We start from the raw sequence: 26,611 nt of genomic DNA on the forward strand, positions 1-26,611 counted from the left end.
TATACAAACATACAATAGTTATTTTGCTCTGTTTTGGATAACTTCACAAATACTTTGTTCAGAAAAGCAGCTCAATAAGTTGTTTTCAGTTTTACCCACATTCTCAGCTTTGCTTTATCACTGACAGAAGTAAAATACATTTTCCACAGAAACACTTTTAAAAAATATGCTCAGTTACAGTGATGCTTGAAAAATATTATATTTCATTGGAACAGAGAAGCCAAATTCATGATCAATTCACCAGAAATTAATTTAAGTGCATTTGGATAACTTTGTTATCAAAAGAAATCTATTCATGTTAGGCTACATACCTCATACGCGATCAGTTAATCAGCAATGTAAATAAAATGAAATAATGAAAAAAATACATGCAAATCATCCAGCAGGGGTCCCTTATACCTTTGTTTTGCAAAGTCAATGCAAAACTCACAATCACAAAACACAATGCAGTATAGTATCTCCACAGTCTTATAGATCACCGGAACAAAACACAGGACTTGAAATCTTAACATTCCAAGGGGCAGTTTAGTAGCTTTAGGTCCAGCGGTGTTAGGATGACCAGGGGCCTCCACTGATGTCCTTCAGATGGTCTCCTTGAACTCCTCCCGTGGATTCAGGCCGTAGTGCAAAGCCTCCGCGTCCACACATGCCCAGGCCATCCGCTCTGTGGTGAACTTCGCTGCCCATTTCCCAGAGGGACACAAAGCGATGGCACCCCCTCCACCTTGGACTCGCTCGCCCATGTACTGAAGAGCCTTCTCCACTGCCTCAGACACCGCCTTGCCTGTGTCAATCAAAATACAAAAGCACAGCGGCATCAGTGGCATGAATCAGATATTTGATGAAATCTGACACCTTTGAAATATTGGACCCACAATGCGTCATTCATTCAACAGTGTGGTTTGTATAGCAACATGAGAAGTTTTCCAGTAAATGTGTAAATTCCCCGTTTTTGCTTTCCTTGTGAAAACCACACTTCTTAAGGTGTATTAAGAAGGTTAGCACTCTTCTGACAGACTCTGACTTTCAATTTCAAGACGGGTAACTACCCTGCTTTGTCAAAGCCCGTTTTGTGAAGGCCTGTTTGGTGAAAACCTGTTTGTTTTTTGTTTCTTGTTTCTCCACATTTGCCTCCAGCTTTTTGTTAACTTTCTGACAAAATGGCACCACTCACTGACAAATGACTGGCAAATGTAGTGCGTCATGTGGACCAATTAAACAGTCCCATTCAGTACAAGTCAAACATCTACCTCTCTCAGTTCTGTGTGCAGAGTATCAGCAGTTATTTAGTCAGGACATCTCTCAGACTGTTTTCAAATTACATGGAAATATTTATGGTGATGTAGTTTGTTTGGACAGTTTGAGGTAAACATTTCCTGAACTAACATGACAGTGGTGCATGGTGCTGCCTTAAATGCACAGCAGATCTAGTGAGGTGGAGTTGGAGCAGTAAGAGCGAGCAAACTGATTAACACAGTGCAATAAACCATAACATCTAAACATGGTTTTGCTATACAATTCATGGACTTTTAATTTCCTGTCTTTTCTGAGTTGATAAAACATTCATTCATTCATTCATTCATTCATTTACTCATGAAAATATTTTGTTTGTGCAGATAAAAGTATGCCAAACACTGTCGCAAAAAAATGCATGGCAACAGCACCGTGTGGAACAAAACATCCAATTACACAACGACGACTAAATAAATTCTGACATTGTCCGTAATGGGAGTCATACTGTTGGGTGCAGACGTCTAGCTATTAAAACAAGTCTGGAGTCCTACTGGGCCCTGGTGTGTCCATACTGTGTCCACATTAACAAGATGATAAAGGTGACCTTGTGTGTGAAAACAGACTATTCGCTTGTGTCATTTCCTCCCCCAATAGCACCAGAGAGGATCTCTCGGCAAACAATGGCCTGTGCTGACCTTCCTCGACTCGGAGCCTCATTATCAGTCGGATACAGGGGCCGCTTGCACAAACACCTCCCCCTCGCGCACCCCAATTAAAATGATTGGCAACAGCCATGTCAGCGTTTCAGTGCCTTTGCATTAAGGCCAATCTCAGACACCCACAGAATGATGCTTGTCAGCGTGCGTGTGTGTGTGTGTGTGTGCTGCTGACATCATGAAATTAATGATGAACTGCCAAAGTTTTGAAAAATAAATAAATCGGTAAACAACAATGTTTTGCATTTCACAGCAAGAACAGCAGGTCCATTGGAAATGGCCGATCAAGGACAGGGCGCAGGGCAGACTTGAGTAAAGAAACACAGAGATACCTCGGTTGACTAATTTGTTGTTCATCCATTTGATCTTAAAGGAGTTTCCCTCACTAACAAGGCTTTAGTACTGCTACCATACAGTTCAAACCGAAGTGGGTCAGAAAGTAGACTTATGCATCTGTGGAGTCTGAAGAAGGCAAATGATGTATGAAGGGTTTTCAGGCCAGTCTGATTATGCATGAGAAACACACTGTGGTATATTTAAATGTGTCCTTAGTTGAAGAATTTCCATTCTATTTTCCCTCTGGAAAACCGCAAGAACAGCTAGCATTTTATCAAAATAAAGACAACCTTGTTTACTGTTAAAAGCACAGGAAACACAGTATTATGGATGAAATAATTGCACTGTGCTCTCAGTATCAGCGTTCATTAATAAGGCTCCCGCTTGCTCTGATTTGAACAAAGATCTAAGGGCAAAAATAAAATCAGTGGTTAAAGGAACAGGTGTGTAGTTTTAAACACTTTGGCATCTGTTTATTTGTGCTATTGTTTGCCTCTGTTACAGGAACAAAGAAAAAATTACATTATTTTGTGTTTGAACGTTCTATTTGCTTCTGTTGGATGTGTATGTTGAGCTTTAAAGGAGTTTGGTAACACTAACATCTTCCAATGCTAATCTTTTAATTGTGCCTAAAGTGTTCCACAAGCAAAGCAGAGAAGCTGCATTTTATCCATTATGCACCGAATCTATGGAACACCCTGCTCTGTACATCAAACAGAAATACAGAATTACAAATTATTATAAATTCTGTAAACATCTTTTAAAAACACCTGAAACCAACCTTTTTTACATTCTACTTCTGCTATTTACAGGTCTTCCTATTTTCACTGTATTAATTGTATTTTATATGTTATTGTATCTATCTCCTTAACATCTTGTGAAATCTCAATTTTACTTCATTCTAAATCTCTGATGATTTATTGTTTTGTTTTTTGTTTGTTTGTATTATTACATTTTTTCTTTCTATTATTGTGTAAAATGTGTCTTACCAAATGGATGTGACTTGCTATAGGACAATCACCTGACTTCACTGATGAAACAATGAAGGCACTGTAGTTTTGTATAGCCTAGTTCCATACAGGAACACATTAAGATGAACAGTACCTTGTTCAATGTGGAAGAGAACGAGTCTGGCCAACGTGACTTTCAAAATGGACTCTCCATGGCCAGTGCACGATACTGCACCACTCTGGTTGTCAGCGTAGGCCCCTGACCCTTGGATGGAAATAGTCACATTAGAGCAGCCTAGTTTTAACAAAATACTTGTGATAATATGTTTAAATTAATTTGCCTTTGCTGCTTATTAAAGTCAAACTAGATAAAACTGTAATAGAAGAAAAAAATGTGCCACACTTTTCCACTGACTGATTAGTCAAAAATTAATCATGAAGCCTAAGCGTTAAAGATATTTAATGTTATGAAACTTTATTAATCTTTTAATAAGTGATACACACCTATAATGGGAGAATCTCCAACTCTGCCCACCATTTTGTGTCTAATTCCACCAGTTGATGTCGCACAGGCAACATTACCATTGGAATCCAAAGCCACTGCACCAACCGTATCATGGGCCCTAAAAAGGAAGAGCAGACAGGGGAAGGTGAGGAGCTCAAAAGAAATGTTTTAATAATAGGACTGACATAGAACTGGCAGCATGATGTAACTAGACCTGTTCTCATACGTTCTAGTGATTCCAATATATTGTATGGTCATGAGAGTCTGTTTAGCTCTGATACAGGCTTGTAGCTGCCAACCTTAAAACACCGCGTTTCCTAAGCTGATTACAAAGCTAAAGGCGTAGTAAATAAACAACATGTTCAGAAATCTTTATGCTAATTGTTTGTGTGTGTGTATGTGTGTGCGTGTGTGTGTTTTCAACTATAATTCCTCATCATAATCACCTCTTATCTTCAATCTCAAATTGCTCTTGCAATTAGGTTTAAAAGATATAGCAATTAGGGTACACAAGAATCAGAATAATCATACAGATCATATTGAAAAATATAACCTAATAACAAATTAAAAGCTGATGGTGCCAAAATATATCTTGCAAAACAGGAATGCTGAAGGCTCACACAATTCACATACTACTTAAGTGCCATCTCTTTGGTCCTTTACAATTTTACCTTAAATGCAAATAAGGTGAATGTATGTATTGGTAAATTATATGTTGGTAAAGGTGAATAGGAAATAGGCTATGTGGTCCTATACTGAGGTCTATTTCCAAACACAGAGCAGTTTTCTCAATTCCAACTGAGAAAGTAAGAATTGGAGGCACAAAGAAGTGCTCAAGAAACTGTTTTCTAACCCAAGGTAGCCCCTGGGAGCCTTCTGACATGTGAACGACTTTCTTCTGGACAGCGAATGGACGAGTAGAGAGATATATATGCAGCAGCAACACCAATAAGATACTCTAACCCATAGAGACACCGCCAAGGAAGCTCCAAGCACAACAGCTTGCTCTCTGGAGTCTGGAAAAATCTACCAAATCTATCAGAGGCCGGGGAGCACGGAAACTGGGTGAAAGAGTGATTCAAGGTTAACTGTGAAACACTGCTGAAGGTGATATATCAGGGAGCAGCAGCAGCAGACTCGGCCAAACAGACTTCTCATGGCGAGTATTTGTCTGCTGCGGTTGGTAGGACAATCACACGCCGAGCTGGCGAAGGAGGCCATCAATCAGTTTTGACAAGGCGTTGATTGCTCTATTAAATCACCGCGATGGCTGGATTTGGTGCATCGGCTTAGCCTAGGACACAATGCGAGGGGTGGACTGTATTTCACACCCGTAATTGAAGTTTGGGGCGATGCCGTAAATCTTTAAATATCAATAAACTCCTTAATGAAGCGTGTAAACACCAGAATAGAGATCATTCTCTCCTTTATCATTGCTATGTCAGAGGCATTATTATACATTAATAATTCAATATAAAGTGTGTCACACATCAGGAGAAATTGTAAACACTGAGTGAGAGTCGGAGCATTTGCAGGAAGGTCAGTTACCATTTCCCTCCAAGCTCATCTCCTCCTCTAAGAAGCTCCTGAGAAGCTGTGACACAGCCAAAGCTCAGAGTGACCTTCATTGTTCGAAAAAAGAAAAGACAAAGCAGAGGAAATGACAGCCAGCTAGTCTAATTAAAAACAGTAAAGCGATTGGCTCGAGTCCGGATGTCCGGGAGGCCTAATTGAGGAGGATTCTGGATATGGTGCATTTCAGAGTTGCCTCCTCGCTCTGCCTGGGCCACATCCAGCAGCCCACCATCTCCTCCCTGCTATAGCTTAATGGACCGTAAGGCCCAGGGCTAATTACTTGTGGTAGTTTGATACGACTCGAGTGTCTTTTAATGGGCCCCCTGTCCTCTGTGAGGGAATCATACTGAGTTGTGTCACACACACACACATCCCAACACACACACACACACACACACACACACACACACACACAGTCCAATAGTTATGTATGGTCAGGGTCAGCCTCAGTGAGCAAAAGGGTGGCCTCGTAATCATCCCGAATGAAGGGAAGGGGTAATTAAGTTCTGAGGAATTTGCTTAGAAGAAAAAAAGGAAAGAAGAAAAAATCCCTCTCTCTCAGACATACACACACACACACACACACACACACACACACACACACACACACACACACATGGTGTGACGGACCAAGCGGTAGGGGCACCATCGATAATGAACCTGAGACACTACTGGGAGGAGAAGAGACTGCGGTTCAGCCAATTGTCACTTAGCACCTCCAGTGAAGGGCCTATTTTCACAGCCTCCCACAGGGCAGGCTGAGGTTACCCCCTGCACCCCCCCCCCCCCACACACACACACACACCACAACCACCAGCACACCCTCACAACACCCCCCCCCCCCACACACACACACACACCACAACCACCAGCACACCCTCACGACCCCCTCCCCTCCACACACAGCCACCCTGATCTCTCTCACTCTTTGGCTTTTTTATCACCTGAAACTGAAGGTGGCTAGCACGTTTACTCCACCCAGCCACCCTGAGGGCTATAGTTCTGGGCCCCCTCCCACACACTTCCCTGTAATAACACAGAGGTGGGCAGAGGAGCTTTTCTAATGACTGTCAGAGCAGTGGGGTCCCGGAGGACTCGCCCACTGAGCACCAGGTCATAAGTGTCTGACAAAGGCACCTTCCCCATTGTCAGCATCACAAGCAGCATGAACACTACTAACCTATAGCTGTGAAGAAAATGCACAGTTGATTGAAAAGGACGAACGGCAAAAACAGCATAAAATGTCACATAAAATCTTACCTGACAGATGAAATTAAACCATTTATTGCATTTACATTTGGACATTACATCGCATGCAGTGCTCGAATTGTAGCACTGTAAAGTAAATGGTTCACAGCTAAGTGAAGGTGTCTTTTTTATAACCCATATTCAGAAATGACTGGCTCAGTTGTCTTTCCTATAATTATTTTTTTTTCTTGGACTCTAACACCAGACTGAGAGGCTGCTCCAAAATTAACAGGTATGAAAATAACTTAGACTCCTCTGAATGAACGTCCACTGAAAATGTGATCTTCTGAATGAGCTTTTTTGATGTGTGCTTTAGCATACACTCACTGCTTTGAACTCTTGTGCTTCTTTTCATTAAAGCTTGGTCTATTGGGCATAAATTCACTTCATATTTCCCTAGTTATAGACCCTTTTCAATCTGTTTCTAGATGGTTTCCGGTTGAAACGTTCAAATCCAATGCCAATACTTTGAAATGAAAAATGAACCAGAATTTGCGTAATGCTCTACAAAATGTAAACTTGTTATTTAAATTATCATTTAAGTCACCATTAACACATTTTCTGTGCCACCGGAAATGTACATGTTTATTTATGCAGTAAAAAAGTTTCTATACTTCATAAATACACCTCGTACGTCACTAAGTATACTTCATAAATACACTTCACTATGTTTAGTTTGCCTCATGCAGCATGATGTGAGATGTAACAATACTTGCAGAACAAAAAGCACTATCATTACAAATGACCTCCACCTTGTCCTTAACCAAAACACTATAGGAATTGAGTTGACACCAACCAAACACCAAATCAGCCTTGTTGAGTTTCATAAGGTGTAATCTTATGGTACTTGTTCACCATATGGAAATTATGTGTATAGGCTACATAACACACGTTTCATCTCCCCAGTTAATGCTACATTCAGCACATACAGTAATTTCCTGTGTATTAGCCGCATTGTGTATAAGCCGCAGGATACAATACAAGGATACAAGGATACAAGGATACAAGGAAGTTTATTGTCACATGCATATAGTTACTGGAAGTAAGAAATGCAGTGAAATTATGTCTGGTGTCAGCCTATTTGTGCATTTATGGGGGGGGGGGGGTAAAAAGTGCAGTAGAAGAGGGGTTTAGTAGATTAAGTGGCAAGGGTTGCATAAGAAAGGTGGGGGATGATTGGGATGGGGGGGGGCACCAACAAGGAGCACCCAAGAGCAACAGGGGCAAGGAAAAACTCCCTTACCAAGGAAGAAACCTTGGGCAGATCCACGGCTAACCCAACTGCCAGGGGTCTTGGTGTGTGTGTTGGGGGGATGACAAGGGAGATGGGATAGTGTGCTGTGTATGTGCAATATGTGTGTGGGAGAAGCTTCCTCATGAGACAATGTGCTGTGTATGGGGGGGGGGGGGGGGGGTTCAGTATGCTGTAAGTATGTTGGGGATGTGTGTTGGAGAAGCTTCCTGATGAAATAATGTGCTGTGTAGGTAGGGGAGAGGGGGGGGGTGTATGCAAGTATGGTGAAGGGACTTACTATTGCAAGCAGAGTACTGTATGTATGATGTATGTGAGTGATGACAGGACAGTGTTTTATGCAAGTTAAAAGAAACAAAACCATATTAACTGCCCCCATGTATTAACCTCATAGCTGAAGAAATTTTGCAAAATCAATGTATAAGCTGCGGCTAATAGTTGGAAAGGGAAATTACGGTACCTTTTAACCTGATTCAAACCACACATACAGTACATGTACAAATATCTAATGATACCTAATGGTGCATATTCCATATGCCAAACTGATTCCACTGCAGGTGCATGACAGGTTCAGCTTTAATGACCAAAGGGAATATTGTTATGGTAATAATCTATTTCTGGAGCGAGCGTCTCTCCTCCAGTAATATGTTCTGTTTTACTTCCCCAGTCTGTGGAGACGACTCATGTGCAATACCATGTCTATAACAATCATGTCATTTATAATTATTACAGTACTTCTCAACAATATGGACAACACTAAAGTGTATGTTTTTTTAACACCACAATATTCAGGACAAGATGGCATAAACAAAACTAGGCTTAAACAGCATTGAGACTAAAATGTATACTCTGCAGTCTTTGGGGGGGAAAATGCATTCTTGGTCTGATAAAATAAAAAGAACCATTTTGAAATGATTTATCCTCTTTCCACCTGACTTTAATCAATGTCAGTGACTAGGCAATATCTGTCTAATCAAATGATAATTTGGCCAAACGTAGAGGTGAAAATGTGAGGTTTATAAAGCTGATTGCCTTCCCATTATTGTGTCAGCAATCAGGATTTCCTGATTAGCGCAATTCTTTAATCAGGTGACACAATAGGTATCAGGACCAGTGACATTTGCTCGATATACTGAGCACCATTTCAGCATATTTTTTCAAATGTGCAGGGCAGTGTGATAGTCTTTTGTGGAACCCTGCACAAGCACAATGCACATTACAAGATAATGCTACAGGGTACCCAGTGTGTCGAAGAGTTTTATGCACAGTGCACCAAACTGTCATGGTACAATACCAGGAGTCCCAGGTGCATAGTGGAAATAACAAGAGACCATTCAACCTGTTATGAGTCAGTGTACCATAAAAATGAGTCTGAAGCCATTATTGTTAGGTAAAAAACTACACACAGCACCCTCCACATTTATTGGCACCCTACACAGGTAGAAAAAGGCACAATAATAGATAGTCAGCTCTCATGGGCAGAACACAATCGATACCACAGTGAAGAAGATGTCCCTACACACATCGTGGGACAGGTGGCTAAATCTTTAATTTTATTAAAGATTTAAGAACTTACAAACTAAAGGTCTTACTAAACTAAAGAAATTACAAACTGTACAGAACAGAGCGGCCAGGTTAGTATTGTCCCGTAAGAATAAACACTATTAGTATGCACCGTCGACTCTCATGGTTAATGGTTACGACTGCCCTATCATCGCCTATTACTGTCCCCCCTACCTGGATTCCTGGCCCGTACAGCCTAGCAACCCACCACTTGCCCTATGACAACTCTGCCCGGATTCCTGACCCGTACTGCCTAGCGACCAACCACTTGCCCAATGACAACTCCTAATCTCCCTGGACAATTCCATTTCCTACACTGGATTATTTGAACTTTCTGACACTAAATAGGATCAATGCATTATCATACCGGATATGTAACCATCCCATCTCTTGTAACATACACCTCAGGTGGCTTTAAACACCATGTTCTATTCTCTACATCTGACTAACTTATGCGTTTATCATGTATACAGACCTGACTATTCTGTAACTGACCCTAGGCAGATGGGTCAGGCCTTTGAGTCGTGGATCTGCTCGAAGTTTCTTCCTATATGTACTGTATCTCCAATTCTAGGGAGTTTTTCCTCACCCCTGTTACCCATGGGCCTTCTTTTCTTTTCTCTGATTGTCTAACACTCTGTAAAGCGCCATGAGACCTGTGTAATGTTTTGGCGCTCTATAAGTACAATTAAATTGAAATTGAAATTAATGGTAGAGAATAGGCTGCTTTTCAATACAACTACATTTTTCAGAAACACTGTCTTTTCTTCTCAACCTGTTTTCTTATATAACCAAATTGTTAGGTGTGATCAGGCTCATTCTCATTTGACTAGGTCAGCTGATGATGGCCAGTTGATGTTACCACACCCAAAATCAAATGCTTTAAAGAGAACAGTTATTTATCGTGATTTGTGCCATCAATCATTGGAATAACTGCCCACTGAATATACGTAAAATGAATTGCAAAGTATATTTTAAGTACCATCTAAATTTGTGAGTAGGGAATGGACATATTTACTGTATGAATGTAATAATGAATGGAATACTGTAATTTATTTTGAATAATTTTTAATGATGTTTATAATGATGTCTACAATGTTTTACTGCTTTTATCATTGTTATTGTTACATTAAGTGATCTTTTCTTGCTGTGGACCCCAGGAAGACTAGCTCGTCCCATTTTGGTGACAGCTAATGGGGATCCTTTTAACAATAAACAATGAACAATAAACCCACTGGTGAAAAGAGGTACACAAAATCACCTTTTGGCCATTCATCTTTTTTCACTCAACTTCATGAGGGGTGCCAGTAAATTTGGAAGGCCCAGTAGTAGTTATCTTGCTAAATATCTGATGTTATTGTTGTGAACTTCTGAATATAGTCTCTAGGGAAAAGAATTTCCGCTAATTCCTTACCATTGCTTGTTGAAAAGTTCCTTCACTCCAACAGCATAGTTCTTTTGCTTCTCCCACTCTCTTCTCTCTGTCTCGGTCACCAAAGTGTCGGTGGGGACGGTCAGGAGGCCTATCCTCTCAGCAAACAGGTTAGCGCCCCGGTCTGTCAGCATGGCATGGTCTGTCTGGGTCATGCCCATGGGATGGCGTGTCCACCAGAGGAAACAAAAACAGAACAACAACAAAATGGACATTAGTCGATATGCAAAATACACCAAAATATTTGGTTTTAAAGTGCTCCTGGTGGTTAACTGTCATAGCAACTAGTAGAGAAAGGTGACAGTAATGAGAAAGTTCTGGTTTGTTACCCAGAACACACATATAAACATGAATATCTGTTCTATAAATTGCTTGGGATGAAAACATCTGTTTAATGAATAATTGTAGTGACTACATTTCATATACCACCAATAGAGGTATTTTGATGTATTTTTCTCCTTTATTCTAAGTGGCTTAGGATGCTATGTTTAATCATTAATTCACAATACTGTCCATAAGTGGGGGCAGCCATGGCTTACTGGTTAGCGCTTCGGACTTGTAACCGGAGGGTTGCCAGTTCAAACCCCGACCAGTAGGCACGGCTGAAGTGCCCTTGAGCAAGGCACCTAACCCTTCACTGCTCCCCAAGCGCCGCTGTTGTTGCAGGCAGCTCACTGCGCTGGGATTAGTGTGTGCTTCACCTCACTGTGTGTTCACTGTGTGCTGAGTGTGTTTCACTATTTCACGGATTGGGATAAATGCAGAGACTAAATTTCCCTCACGGGATCAAAAGAGTATATATACTTATACTTATACTTTGCAATGTCAATGTCTGATAAACATAGCCTCAAATCATCCTCGATTTGTGCACGATTGCGGTATTTCGTTTTGAGTGCACTCATATTTTTGAGAATCCTGCCTCACACAAATACAGTATGTCGACGCGAAGGACGAGGAGAAATAGGGCCGGAGGTAAAGAATTCCTTTTGTCACTCTTCAGCTCAATAAACTGCTCCTGCATATCAATTGACAGTTCGTTTGCTGTGCACAAAAATGGATCTCGAACTCACGCAAAAGAGCGATAATCCTCTTTGAAGTAGCCTACATCGCAAATTGTTTTCTCATTGCTGACAGGTGCTCAGACGCTGATTGAAATAGAGAGGAGAAACCGTGTGACGTGCCTGCATCAGTGATAGGGCCTAATGTCAGAGACTTTCTAATGAGGAGACACAGCACTCAAAAATCCTCCATAGAAATGTATGGGGTTAGTTTGTAATGGCAATATGGCAGTTGTCTACACATATTCCACCCCTTCTGCGGCAAAACGTCGACATGTGAATACATTGAGCCAATCATGTAGTGTGTTGCGAAGACATTGTGCCAATCATGTGTTGTGATCTCGCCGCTGGAGCAAGGTTGGTGTTGTGAAGCCTTGGGCACGCGCATTTCTGCCTAAATAAAATAGATGCCCAATAAATGCCCAGAAAAGTGTTGCAATATGGCGGCCGAGTGGAAGGACTTGCCTAAAAGGACTTTGCTAAACTGATGCTAGACTTTGCCTCGACTGATGCGGCCATGCCATAGGTCAAGTTTTTGTGTGAAGGCGTCCACTCTGTCTGCAAGGAACAAAATATGAGTTTTGCAGCCTGGCAAAGACAGGTTTAGGCCATTCAAGCGGTCAAATATATCGACCAAACGGGACAAACAGACGAGACGAGACGAGACAAACAGGATCACTAATAGGCCCTACATGACAATAAATTATACATACTCAAAATAACCAAATACACTACACAAAGACCACTTCATCTATGTTGCACAAGTTGCCTTTTGTCATGGGTCACTTGCAGCTGATAAACAGATAAAAAAACAGGACAAGAACCTGCACAAGGAATCTCTGTCAAGGGTCCTTTAAAGAAAGTGTGTTGCATAAACAGCCTTTATGGCTCTGATAAAGACCAGTCTGCAATAACGCATGTGTGGACATAACTGTGGTCACAGCAATGGGCAGGGCTAGAGAATGTTTTTTGGGTCAAGCTACAGTGTTCACTTAACATGTATCATGGTTATGGTTATATGATTTAGCAGACGCTTTTGTCCAAAGTGACTTAAAAATGAACAGTGAACAGTTTTAAAATGTTGGTAAGACTACATTAAGGAAAACAGCGATAATAAACAATAATGTCAATGCAATATCAATGATAAAGCCTAATGAAAATAAACAAATTCCATAATATACAAACCATAACTCATAAGAACCACTTAATTAATTAAGTGTATGCTAAACAGATATATCTTTTAGACCCCTCTTGAAAGACCCAAAACTATCACAAGAACGTATAGCACTTGACAAATCATTCCACCAACGAGGAACCACAGAGTAAAAGAGTGACCTAGCTAGTTTATAGCTGGTCGACAACAACAGACAATCAGAAGACCGCAGTGGGCGGTTGGGGAGGTAAAGCTGGATCATAGAATTGAAATCACAGGAAGCAGATCAGTAAGTGTCCTATAGGCCAAGGTGAGAGATTTTAATGTTATTCTGGCCACTATAGGGAGCCAATGAAGAGTAACTAGGAAAAGAGTTATATGTGTCCTCTTTGGCTGATTGAAGACCAGGCGTGCTGCAGTATTATGAATCAGTTGTAATGATCTTACTACACAAGCAGGAAGGCCATAGCCTAGAAATCTAGATGCACCCTAGCGGCAGCAAATGTAATTTGTTACAATTGTAAAATGTAGTCTAGCAACTCTCCATTGGCTTGCAAGCTGGAAAAATTAAACTTCGATAAGGCCAATCACGTTGTGTATAGAGTCGGTAGGCGGTGATGAGACTCATGAGTTGTAGCGCTATCCTATTGCGTGCAGAGGGAATTTGAAAGACAACCGATTATCCTGCCCCTCGGACTGAGCTCTGTGAATGGTAAGTCCCCAGACCCTACATCTTGATGTGTGTCTGGCTCGTTAGGCTAGGCAGGCCAGTGAATTACAGTAAAATGATTGTCTTTTTGTTTACCGGTATGTGTCAGGCAGTCAGGTGATGGTTAACCTGAGCAAGGGTGTCAACTCCAGATTGTGGTCAGTTATTAATATGTAACCAATATGTAACCAATATGTAATCAATATGGAACACTGAGGTCCAGGCCTGGTTATCCTAGCCTGAAACTGATTATCATTTACAGCCTCATGGCATGTGGCGTCACTACAACAACTAGATGACCGTGATACGTTATGCATCCAAACTTCCCAAGCCTCTCACAACTATGAGTCAGTAAAAATACTGCCCCCCCCAAAAAAAAACAACAACAACAACAAACAAAACAATGATTATTCCATTTCTGCCACATGCGGCACCAATCATATCATCAGAATGAAAAGGCAATTTTCTTGTTATCTCTGATTACTTCTCTCTCTCTCTCTCTATTTCTCTCTCTCTCTCTCTCTATTTCTCTCACTTCCTTTTTCTTAAAATAAGCCTTTCCTGTTTGTCAATATACTGTTTCAGGCAATAGCAGATGAAAAATGTACATCACTGCAACAACTTTGCAGAGCTTTAAATATTAAAGTGGTTAATCATGTCATTTTTCTCTGTCAAACATACAGAGGAGCATGAGATCAGTGGGGCTGGGTGGCTGCATTGATCTTAGCCTAATGAATTTTTAATACCAAGCTGTTACACAGATCTGCCAGTCTGGAGAAAGACCCAAGGTCTTTTGGGGCAGTCAAGACAGGTGCCCAAGGTAATCAATTTTCGGACATTTGGCCTTTTTGTCATTGTGTACAGTATGAAATATTAACATCCCCTATGACCAGTTAAATTCAGTGTGTGTGTAGCTTTGAAAATGTACATTTAAGATGTTTACACTGTACTGCATGACATGTATAAACAAACGGAAAAAGGCAGGGATGTTGCTGACATCTGAATAAACTGGATAAAATGTAAAGCCATTATGCCAGAAAGCAATCACTGTCAGCTTTAGCAGTGAAAATTGGAAGGCCTACTACATTTTTGTGTATGTGTATTGTGTACTCATGCAAAAGCAATTTTGCCACTGAACGTTATGGAAAATGATCAAACACCACCAATGCACACTATCAATCCACAAACAGAACTTATGCTGATAACTTGGAATTCATGGTTATTTCCCTATGTGTGCTGTTTAAAAATGCATGAGATGTTAAAAAAGCAAACGCACTGGGAATTAAATTTCCCTGAACTCTTATTAATCTCACCTACAACTGTGACAAACAATTCAATTGAATACAAAGAAAAAAATTAACACTAACCTCAACAAACATAACGCTACCGGATCATTTAAATGCCTTTAATAAGGACTCTATTAAATTAGTTAGAAATGACCGACAGTTCAGATGCATGTTCAAAATTCCATCAAAACTCCAGTTTCTCCACCCTCTAGAATAGGCAGCTAAGAAGTCAACAATAGCATGATAAAATGTAAACAAATGAAATATCGTCAGCCATGCTAATTCAAGCAACACAAGAACATTGCCTTACATGGGGGATGCTTGGAGTCCGCTAACCTTATGACGGTATCTCAGTGTTTTCCGTCATGGAAAAGTGTGTCATGTCAGTAATGCCAGCCCAGTCTTTATGGTCTTTTATGGCAGCAAAGACTATAGGGGCTCTCTTATCTTCTAAAATAGGCCCAGAAAAAAGACAGTTGTAGAAATCACAGCAGGCAACTGACTGATTATGCTGGTGCACAATGCTTTTGCAGAGTAGCCTACTACAGGAAGACCATGCTGTTTATCACTGTGGCCAACTTAATAGCCTGCCTGTCTATAGTGGATGAAACAAACAAATGTCAGGAAATGTCTTTTTAAAGTTTATAGTTATTAAGTAATCCAATGTAATTCAAACATTACAGACATATAACTTTTCATCCAGTTTAACTCATAAAATGTAGATAAAGTGTTTATGAATGGAGTACTTTTCATCTCAATGGGGACTGGGAACAGAGCTACAGCACATCAATTCATAGAGCTGTTTTAACCACTAGCTGTTATCGGGTACCAAGGAATACTTTCCTTTGCTCATAAACATTACAGGCATCTTGTTATGACAGTTCTGCAACATTGCCAGCACACGTCCTATAAAACCACTCAGCCTTTGTCAGGTACTACGTCAGTCTCATCGGAATCCATGGCATCATCTCTTCTTGTCAGCAATAAAAAGCGACGGCGTAACTTGCTAATGTCTGTTCTGAGACCATAGCATGTCTGTCTTTATTGCTAGCAACTCTCGGGAAATTCTGTCATTACCCAAGAGAGGCTGCACTGGTGAGAGGGAAGGCTATCTATTAATACAGAGCTGGAAGTCATCATACACTCTTTATGAGAGACAAGAGGAAGTACAGCTCCAACTACGGTAAGTGTGATTGAATTGAAAAGGTGTTTCTACATCATTCTACATCAAAGGTGTTTCTACATCATACCTCAGGGTAAAACATAATGTACAGTACACATTCTGGGCCGAACAGAACTTTATGAAATGTCTGAAATTTAATTCATTTTTTAATATACTGCACTTTAAAAGCTACCTTAATACTCCTTAATATACCTTAATCAACACTGTGCTAGGTTTATAGTTGCACACTTAAAACTAGAGGGAAACTACATAATAATGTATTAATAATGTAGTATCACCCTCTGGCCTAAATAGAACTTACTGTATGGTTATCTTCCAATGTGTGCTGTTTAAGAATGCATGAAATGTTAAAAACTCAAACTGTTAAAAAAAAATGTGTGATTATGAGACTTATGGTCTTTTTGTGTCTGAAAGCGAGGTGAAAATTTGCCGGCCTGCTGATCTGTTCACACAATGCGGCATTTTGGGGAGCCAGGAGGCAGGATCAGCTAGTAAATTAAATTGTGACGTGCAACAGGGGGCGTGTAGAGTGATAGTCGTAGGCCTTATGTACGTGGGCCTTTAGATACAGCAGCTGTGTGATTTCAAAAACCATGGCGGGAGAACCGACTGCACTTTGGTTAGCTTGCATTTGCTTTGCTGTTGCTGTTAGAATGTTAAATTCTTGCGATAGATGTCTTCAGACAATAAAACGTAATTTGGAAGGGAAATTGAAGAGAAGAGTTGCCCCTTGTCTTGGCCGTACAATGTACTGTGCGTACAATGTATTCATGAAATCGTTCAATATTACAACAATAAAAATAGCTTGTGTACTGTCTTAATTGAAACATGCTTCGCGCACAAATGATAGCCTAGGGCAAAGAGAATGAACATCTCAACATAAGGATACATTAGAAGATGATGATTAGTGTAAACTTTGTCACACGATGTGATAAGCAGTTCTTTAAAAACGCAACATTCCATTCAGTCATAAATCATTTAAGCGTAGGCCTAGTGCTCGTCATGAAAAGAAAACAGCAGCTTAATATTTTTCAGGTGTTTAACAGTAGGCCTAGGCGCACTGTTAGCAGTTATGCCGAAGGCAGTCAGATTATTAGGCATTGCATCCTATCATCCTTTTTTCTTTTCTTTCTTGTTCGCGTGTTGGGTAGTGAAGCGATAATGCATTTAAAGCAGTTATGTGAGCCAGAGCCGATATGGCCAGAACTGCTGCTCTGTAAAGGTATTTCTGTCCCACCCAAATTTGCTCAACTACTTGCGAAGTAGCCTATTTATCACAGACATCACATGTATCACACGAAAGAGCTTTTTCCTCAGCCTTTAAACGATGTTAGTGGTTAGTTGTTGTGATAAACGGTTCGAGAGAAAAGTAACTTTAATTTAATCATATTTTGTTGCGCCCGTCTCCCTACCCATTCATCTTGGTGGAATACTTCGCGAACTTTCCCTCAACACATGACAAACCATATATCAAAATAAACATGCCAAATAAAATACTGTAATACCAATAAAGCACTGAATCAATACGACAGCGTTCACGGCGGTTAAGAGAAGAAGAGACCTGTTCCATCACGGCGCGGGCCAGCGTGACGGGGTTGGCTATGTTTCTCACAGAGGACACGGCGCCAGAGGCCAGGGTGCTTCCGTCCATTATTATGGCGTCCAGCTCCACTTCTCCCGCCGTATTCTGCACGGCTCCGTGACCTGGTGAAGACATTGCATTCAGGTAACAGATGTTCACACGTTATCCATTCATTCTCGGGCTATTTTGTTCCACAACCTCACACTGCCCTTAACCTCTCTGTCTCTCTCTCCCTCTAGTTATGCCAGCTCCATCAAAGGATGATGTCTCCTTCAGAAATAGAAAGATCCCGAAACATCAGACATCCAGACCTCTCCTTATTCAAGCAGAGGGTCATCGACCCAGGACTTGAACTACTTTTTCCAGACTTCACTTTGTGCAACCAGGTAGCAAAAATGAATACCTGCAATGTCAACCCTATACCTTGCCAACATCTCCTTTGAGGCACTCCAGGCAGGCCAAAGTCGTCTGCTGACAGTGAAGTAGCTGATGGCGGTGGTGGAGGTTTGAGAAGAGACTTGAAGGTGGAAAAATTAATCTAAACTAAAAACTAAACTAAACTAAAATCGTAAAGGACTCCACCCATCCCAGTAACTGTCTGTTCAGTTTGTTGAAGTCAGGCAAGCGCTTCTGCAGTTTGAAGGCCAAAACTGAGAGACTAAGGAAAAGCTATTTCCCTCAGGCCATTAGACTCCTCAACATGGACATGCCAACTCTTATGAACACCATGGACTCCATCCCATTTTAATAACATTATTATTATTATTATTATTATTATTATTATTATTATTCATGCCACTTTATTATTCTATTATTTTGAATTATTAATTATTAACTTCTGCTTTTAATCTTATCTGTTTACTTAGATTATTTCTACTTTACACAGTCATGAAGCTAACCAGACTTACATTTCACTGCTTATACTAATATAACTATGTATGTGATGAATAAATCTCTCTCTCTCTCTCTCTCTCTCTCTCTCTCTTTCTCTCTACTGTCAGTGGGATTTCAGTTTAAATGTGTATTGGTGTAGTGTCATTCATTCTTCCATTGGAAACTAACCTAGTAGTTGCATATTGATCAGTCTCAGCCCCTAGCTAGCCCCACACACACACACACACACCCCCACCATCACCACTTTGCCCCCCTTGATGAAGTGCTGATTCCACCCCTCCACATTAAAGAGGATATGCTGTTTCAACTATTGTGGCAGTTGGCCATCACAAATGAGATGGAGCTTGACAGTCGACTCCGGCTAATGAAGTGTCTTGTTTTGTCCTTGCAGCTTTGATGCAATCTGATGATTACCTGGAGACCTCTCACCTCTATTTGGGCCCGATCGTTAAAGCAGAGTGTCAAGGGTGTCAAATGAGATACAGTCCTTTCCCAGACAAAACACGCTGTCAAGGAAAACCTGCCAGTTTTTGAATGTACTGCTATTAGTATGAAGACTTTTTTTTATTGTCTTTTTTAACAACTGTGCAAAAATAAAATGACTGTACTGTCACTTTCATTAAACAGCAAGATTTGACTACATGATTCTGTCAATGATTAAATTTCACAGCTAGTTTCAGCATTTGGATGGAGCTTGAGACATTCCAATTGTGGTTATACTTGACATACAAGCACTGCAGTGGTTTACCACTTTTATGCTAAATGTACTTTTTTTCAAACCTTCTGTCAATGCCTGTCTGCTTGACTGGGGACAGTTTTGTTGTAATCGTGTGAAAAAAAAAAACAGCAAAAGAGATCACTGTCTCAAATCACTGTTTTGAGAAATAACACCTTTTTTCTGAACTGGTACTCTATAACCCATTCAAGGTCATGCTACTCTGACAAACATCAGCAGTGTTTCTCGCTATGCTGTGTTGTTAATTATTTACTACAACCCCACCTACAAAGTGAAATGAGGATAGGGTCCCCTTATTGTGTATCCAAACACTGAGAACACTCTTCTTCCTGTTCAAGTCCATTAGAGTTAATTATTCATAACAGGTATCCAATAGAAACAACCAACTGGCACTTAATCAGCCTTTACAATATTCACTAGGACCATGGTTATATTATTATGCAGGTGTGTGTGTGTGTGTGTGTGTGTGTGTGTGTGTGTGTGTGTGTGTATGTGTGTGTGCACAGGTGTGCACTCTCACGTAACTCTCACCTGCATCAAACACTGGGTTATCCTCTAATGCCCTCACTGCTGTCTCCACTGCGTCCAGTGCCGAGGCTCCCGTCTGCAGAACCACAAAGCCAGCCCTAGCTGCGGTCTTCACCCCATCCACGCTTCCTTTGGACAGCTCATCTGGAATAGCCCAGGCCCCACCGTGCACTACAATTACTGGCTTCATTTCCAAGTATTCTGGTCCTTCACAGACAACAACAACAGAAAGGAAAGAGAAGTAAACAAAAGACACTCTGGCAAATGAAGACTTCAATTTCTTCAGAGACCAGTAAGCCCTCAGTAAATTAAATCTGGGAATGCAAATATAACACAAACAAACAAAATACAAACACACACACACACAACACACATACAGTAACACACACACACACACACACACACAAACAAACACACACACACACACACACACACACACACACACACACACACACACACACATACAGTACACAGTGGGCAGCCTCCTCTGCTCATCTCCACTGCCAGGATGAAAGGCTCTGTTTACAGGAGGTGTGTTGACAGGTTGATGTGATATTCTCTGCTGCTCCATCAAGGTGAAAGGAACAAGACAGGAAAATATACACACACACACACAAGTCTCCCCCTCCTACAAGTCTCACCAGCCTACATTTGTACTGGAGTTAAGTTGTAAAAATCATCCATACGACTCCAAAATATTACAATACAATCATGGACCAGCTGGCTGTGGTGCTAGCTAGTACTTACTTTCCTTCTGCCCACGGCTGTTCCTACACAGAGAATTTTAAACGTGGCTCCAGCACTCAAATTATGCACCGTCTCTCAGAGTGTAGGAATGTACGCGCACACCTATACAAAATTCAACAGGTGCCGGATACTAGCCAATATGAAGAAAAAAGAAAAGATATCTCTTCCCAGTTTAATAGTACAACGTTTCGACCACTCAGGTCTTCGTCAGGTACATAAACCAGAACAGATGATAGATAAGGACATATATAGCCTACGTAAGGGACTGGGTGGAGCCCAACTAGTCAATCATCCCGTCAGAACATTATAAATACAAAGAGGTGGGTAAAGTAGAATTGCTGACAAGTCACACTGGAACATGCTCAACTAGGTAAAAAAAACAATCATTATAAAAACCACTTACCAGGCTCATAAATGATCTAAAGAATGTCATAATTTGCAGTATAACAATTAACAACATAAGGTGTGGTCTGGCACATGATCTAAAAATCTTACACCATCTAAAAAGCATTACGCCACTGACCAAGAAAAACCTGGTCTATAGCGAAAGGTGCATATGAAGCACAGCTGAAACGAGATGTAAGTAGCAACTCCTCTGCAGGATAAATGTCCTTAGGTTTTTTATTCAGTCATTCGAACATTATTGGAATAAGTGTTGCTTTTTTTCAGGCTATTTTTTTAATGGTAACCTATTGTCAGTAAATAGTGAAAGTAATTAACTGTGTATAACTGTTTTGTCGTTGACTATGACACCACGGTGAAGTTAGTTTCACTTTGCCTATGAGTTCAAACAATAGATGAGTGCAGATGCATGTAGCATACTCTGCTAGTCACAAACAGGTTTTAGTTAAACATGGTTTAGTGGAATACCTGTTCCATATGGTCTGAAGTTAAAGTTTGAAGTTGCGCTGCTTGCTGTTAAAGGGAATGACAGATGTCATTTTAATTGGTTTAAAGGATGTTACGCCCAAAACACACCCATGATTCATTAAGAAACATATGAACCGTCTTTTTGCGCAAAGCGCCCGACATTTGATAACAAAACCACCCCGAATGTGGACTGGACAAAACCCTAAATGTACAACTGTATTTAAACTATTTGCCAGTGACCATGCTTTTTAGATTGCCAAGATAGGGCCCCATGCCACACACCCACTGCATAGAGTAAATGACAACAAAAAGGTTTTGATATCAAACTCCTCATTGATCAACGCCTCTCAGTGTTACCAATATGATCTGAGTCCACAGACAGCACAAAATTGACATCTGTTCCATTTGATTGAATTGTACACTTAATGACTTCAGAACCAATTCCATATCATGGGTGAGCTGTGTGCCTTATTCAAACACAGGCCTGTAGGCTCTAACAGTTAGCCAAGTCGTCTAAGAGGCGTAAAAACAGGAGACCAAAACAGTATTCGCATTCTGACTTTAAATCTAATAATTTTGACTTTATCTCATAATTATGACTTAGTATCTCATAATTTTGATTTAGTATCTCATAATTATGATTTTATATCTCATAATTTTTAGTATTGTGAGGAGAAAATGACAAAGATGGACTTCTTCAACCTTGTGTTGTTTTTGCTTTGATGGGTATAAATGTGTGTGTGAGAAACAACTGATTGTCTTTTTGGTGCACAGATGCATATGTGACCTCTCTGCAGAGATTAATAAACTACTAACGAAAAAGACAAAACTTTATCTCAGACTCTCAGTATTTATAAATCTTTAAAGCTGCAGTTGGCACGTCTGACAGATTGAGGGGACTTAGCCAAAATTCTGAATGTTTACAACTCTCATGCCCCTCCCTCACTACCACCGAGCACCCTCTCATCGAGTTTGTGCTCCTCGGTGCACACTAGACTGTGATTGACAGTCAGATCTCACACAGCCCTGCTCTGATTGGACCAGAAGAACCAGGAGCTGTGGATTTTTGCAAAACAAATAACAGGCTCTAAGTGGACGTAGAAGTGCGGATTTTTTTTCTAAAACCGGCTGATTTATGTTGTTCTGTCGGAGCATAGTGTCGGTTTCTGTGAATATGATCAAAAAAATCTTGCCAACTGCAGCTTTAAGCTAAATGTCTTCTGCACTTTGTATCTCATAATGACTTATCTATCTCAATTTTTTTTCCAAGTGGCGGAAACGGGCATCCATAAAACTGTGTCCTCCAGGCCAATTTAAAAGGAAAATAACTTGTTACAACTGTTGTGAACTCAGACTAGTGTAAAGCTCTACTTCAAGTTATCAAATAAAGTCTATGCACATTTTCATGCCTGCCCTATCATGTCTTAACCTGGAAGTTGCCTTTGATTTTATTTTTACATGAAGTGGCTAGATCTTGGCAGCTGTCTGATTGCAGGTGTCTTTCATTGATTTATGTCACTCTGACAGTGAGGAACAGTAAATAAACAGTCTCACATAATATTTGCGTTTTACACACTTTGCCAGCTTCAGCCTTTTTTAGGTAGCTTATCTGTGTGCACTCTGAAATCAAATAGACTATATGAAAACACCTCAAACAATGCAAATAAACAGTGGAACAAATGCCAGCTAGTGTCATTCAGATATGGGTCATTCTACGAAAACGTGCCATTTTATGTCCCTCAAACAAAAGTGTCTTGCAAAGCTGAATTAACAATATTTTTTTTCATAATTATTTTAGGAAATATAATAATGGTAAAAATAAATTATTTACTTTTTAAGAATTCATCATTTTTTTAAAAGGATTTTAAGCACTTTTCGTATTAGGAATATTGCAAAAGCTGTAAAAATTGCTTGTCCCTCGGTATGACTTGTCTAGTATCACTGGCTATTTAGGATAAAAAAAGTCAAATTATCATAAAAATAAATACATGTACAAAAAGCCTCAAGTGTTTGTTCATGGATCATTAAACAATTTTATTTTGAATGTTTTTAAAATTATGAAAAAATCAACATTTTACATATGTCCCCATGTTGTCGTCAACCCTGTTACTTTTGGATAAAACCCCCCTTGGAGAAAATGAACTGTGCCAAAAGTTACATCATTTTCAGGAAGTGATATCCCCTGCCTTCCAGGAAGTTAATAGAGTGGCGAAGTCCCGCCCCTTCTACTTCCGGGCCATGGGACCTATCTTTCAAAAAATTATGAACGGGAGTTAATGGAGAGATAACAATTATTTTTTGGTCCAGTTTGAATTGTGGCACGAATTTCACATATGATGTGTGTGAATTTAAAAGATAATTTTTCACGTCAAGAAAGTACTGTTGTTCGATAGACTTCAAAAGTTATGTTGGTTTTGTGCAAATCCACTCAGTGGACTACATCTCTCGTCTCGAACAATGTACGTCACCAACGTAATGAAACGATAAGAGCTGTTATGCTAGTTAACAGTTGCATCTTGCTGCCTGCTATGTCACGTAACAGTATGTAATGTACAGTCTATGGACGAATACAACTTACCTGATGTGTTTAATCCTCTGACTCATGGTATTTTCTTCGGCAAGGAAAGCCCAATTAAGACCTGTTGCTGGTATGCTTGTACAATCTAGTGTGGCTGTGAATAAGCTTACGTCACTAGCGCGACTGATGGGTTTGTAGTCGTTGGAATTACGATCTTTCACAATGTTGTAATTCAATAGTTACGAAACAAACTGCAAATGTCTTTACGTGAAAAATTGTCTTTAAAATTGACAAACATCATATGGGTTATTCAAGGCACAAGTCAACCAGGACCAGAAAATAATTTATTTTTCGCCATAGACTGCCGTTCAATTTTTTTTGAAAGATAGGTCCCATGGAGGCAAACGGAAGGGGCGGGACTTCGCCACTCTATGGTGAAAACACCAGAAAAGTGTTGTTCTCTGTTAATGTCTTTTATTACGGTTTTGCTCTGTCTGACAGTAGGGGACAAGCTAGTTTGGTCAACCCTGTTACCACAAAATCATGCATTAAAAATTATTTGATTAAAAAATGTAAATGTAAATATTTAACAGCATTTTAACCTCTCTTGAATGCACACCATGTGGTGTCATGGTGTCCACCACATGGCTAGTAATGGCTGCCAATAACAATATTTCATCAACCCTGTTACTGTCAACTCTGTTACTGTCAATCCTAAAATCGAATAATTCATGTGTTCAACACCAGAATTATTTATGTAACACATAATTATAATATTCACGAATAGTTACAAGAGCACTCATATTATTTTATAATAATATATGATTTTTTTGGTAACAGGGTTGACATAGCACACATACCTCCATTGACTATTTGTAAATAAGTAAATAAATAAATAAATACGATAGCCTGAGATGGCACCCATGTTTTTTTGAGAGGTAAGAATCTACTTCATCCAAATAGGTGCTTAAAGATTTTGAAAAACAGTACTTTGAAAATTAGATATTTTGAATGCAAAATGGCACGTTTTCGTAGAATGGCCCATATTTGTCAAAATTGTGGGTCTAAGCATTTCAGTTTTCACAGCAAAAAACACTGATGGCGCCTTTAAGATGTAGCCTAATAGTTTAGAATAGCCTGGTGCAATAAACGCGATCAAGGAAATGTTAGTAGAAGGCAAAGAAACTGGGAGAACGCATTTGGGGGGGAAAAAACATTTCGAACTAAAATACAAATTTAAAAAAAAAATCTAACCATTTTTCAGTTTGGGAATCACTTATTCCAGCCCCAGATCAGATGAAATATTAAAACAAGGCTGCCTAACATCAGACAGACCGGCAGCTATCAGCACATCTTGAATGGCAACTCTCAAACTAAGAGGAAGGTATGCTTCAAAACTTCCTTAATTAAGTAAAGAAGTAGTCTACGCGTGGTTTTCTAATTAAACTCAAAAAATAAAGATGTCTATTAAGTTTAGACATGTTGAACGTGCCGTTTCCGCGGATGCATCCCATTCGTGTCTTCCACATGAGTTAAGTTAGGTTAGGTTACGACACACAGAGCCTACGACACCTAAAATGTCAGTATAGGCTAAGCTTGTGCAGCGAAGACAAATATCTCGTAGGCAACTCAAATGCAGCATATTTAAGGTTGAGAACTGCAGCCGTGAATAAAGTGAAGATAATGGGTCACTTACCGTACACTTTTTAATCGTGTTACACCAAGTTCTTATGAGAGTCAGTGTCAGCTCGACTATGCTGTACTAAGAAACACAATCTTACGTCAGCCACTGGAACTAGAAACGTGCCTTGGCCTATATGCCTTCTACGTGACATGATGCAACTCCCATTGTCACCAAAAATAGTTTACAGTGGTACCCAGACCTTTTGACAAGGTTGCTAAATATGATGTGGCTATGGCCGATTTGAACACATTTCATTGTAGTATGACCGTAGCCTGCCCTTGGCAAAACGAGAGAATTTAGCTGGTGTGTGTTGGGGAGTAAATTATGAACTTATTAGTTAATTAAAACATACTTTGCTTGCAGTAAATTGCAGGTTCAGCCATATGTTATTTACAGTAATGATTCAAATAGGCTATGTTAGCTACATTTCTTAGGCCTGTTTTGCCATTTCCCCAGTTATTGAAACTGCACACAAGTTTGCATCTCTCAAGGCAAATATGATTAAATATTTGATTTTTTAATAAGTCGGATGTGAATGGTGTAGGCTAACACAGAGGATTTGTAGGGGTCAATTAGTCATGTTTTGATTCATTTATTATTGTTAGTTATTAACACATTTTAGAGACTGTTTCATGTTGTTACCTGGCTAGTCCTGCTTGGTGTAAAACCCCCATGATGAACTCATTCTCACACTTTTCTATAAGGCAGCAGGTGTCTGATACCCTGGAAGTCCAGAGTTCTCGCGAGAGCACAATGGAATTGTCTCTGCGAGACACTCTGGCAATGAGCAATGATGCACGTTACTTTTATCCGAAATCATTCAGAGTAAACATGGTCTAGTGTTATCCAATTG

The 26,611-nt window shown here is 40.0% G+C and overlaps 1 protein-coding gene across 1 annotated transcript; it reads right to left on the bottom strand.

Moving 5' to 3' along the window:
* LOC143124837 (isoaspartyl peptidase/L-asparaginase) lies at positions 1 to 25,855 on the bottom strand. Its single transcript, XM_076286525.1, has 7 exons — positions 25,771 to 25,855; positions 19,943 to 20,146; positions 17,761 to 17,903; positions 10,793 to 10,956; positions 3,740 to 3,858; positions 3,390 to 3,500; positions 1 to 784 (listed from the first exon to the last, which is right to left on the bottom strand). The coding sequence occupies exons 2-7, from the start codon at positions 20,127 to 20,129 to the stop codon at positions 582 to 584; spliced, it is 927 nt and encodes a 308-aa protein (XP_076142640.1). The 5' UTR covers positions 20,130 to 20,146; positions 25,771 to 25,855; the 3' UTR covers positions 1 to 581.
* Between the last annotated feature and the right edge of the window lie 756 nt (positions 25,856 to 26,611).

This window comes from Alosa pseudoharengus, unplaced genomic scaffold (genome assembly GCF_046254945.1).
Source record: "Alosa pseudoharengus isolate Yale_2024_CS ecotype anadromous, Long Island Sound unplaced genomic scaffold, YU_APseudo_1.1 YU_APseudo_1.1_scf_15, whole genome shotgun sequence".
NCBI lineage: Eukaryota > Metazoa > Chordata > Actinopteri > Clupeiformes > Clupeidae > Alosa > Alosa pseudoharengus.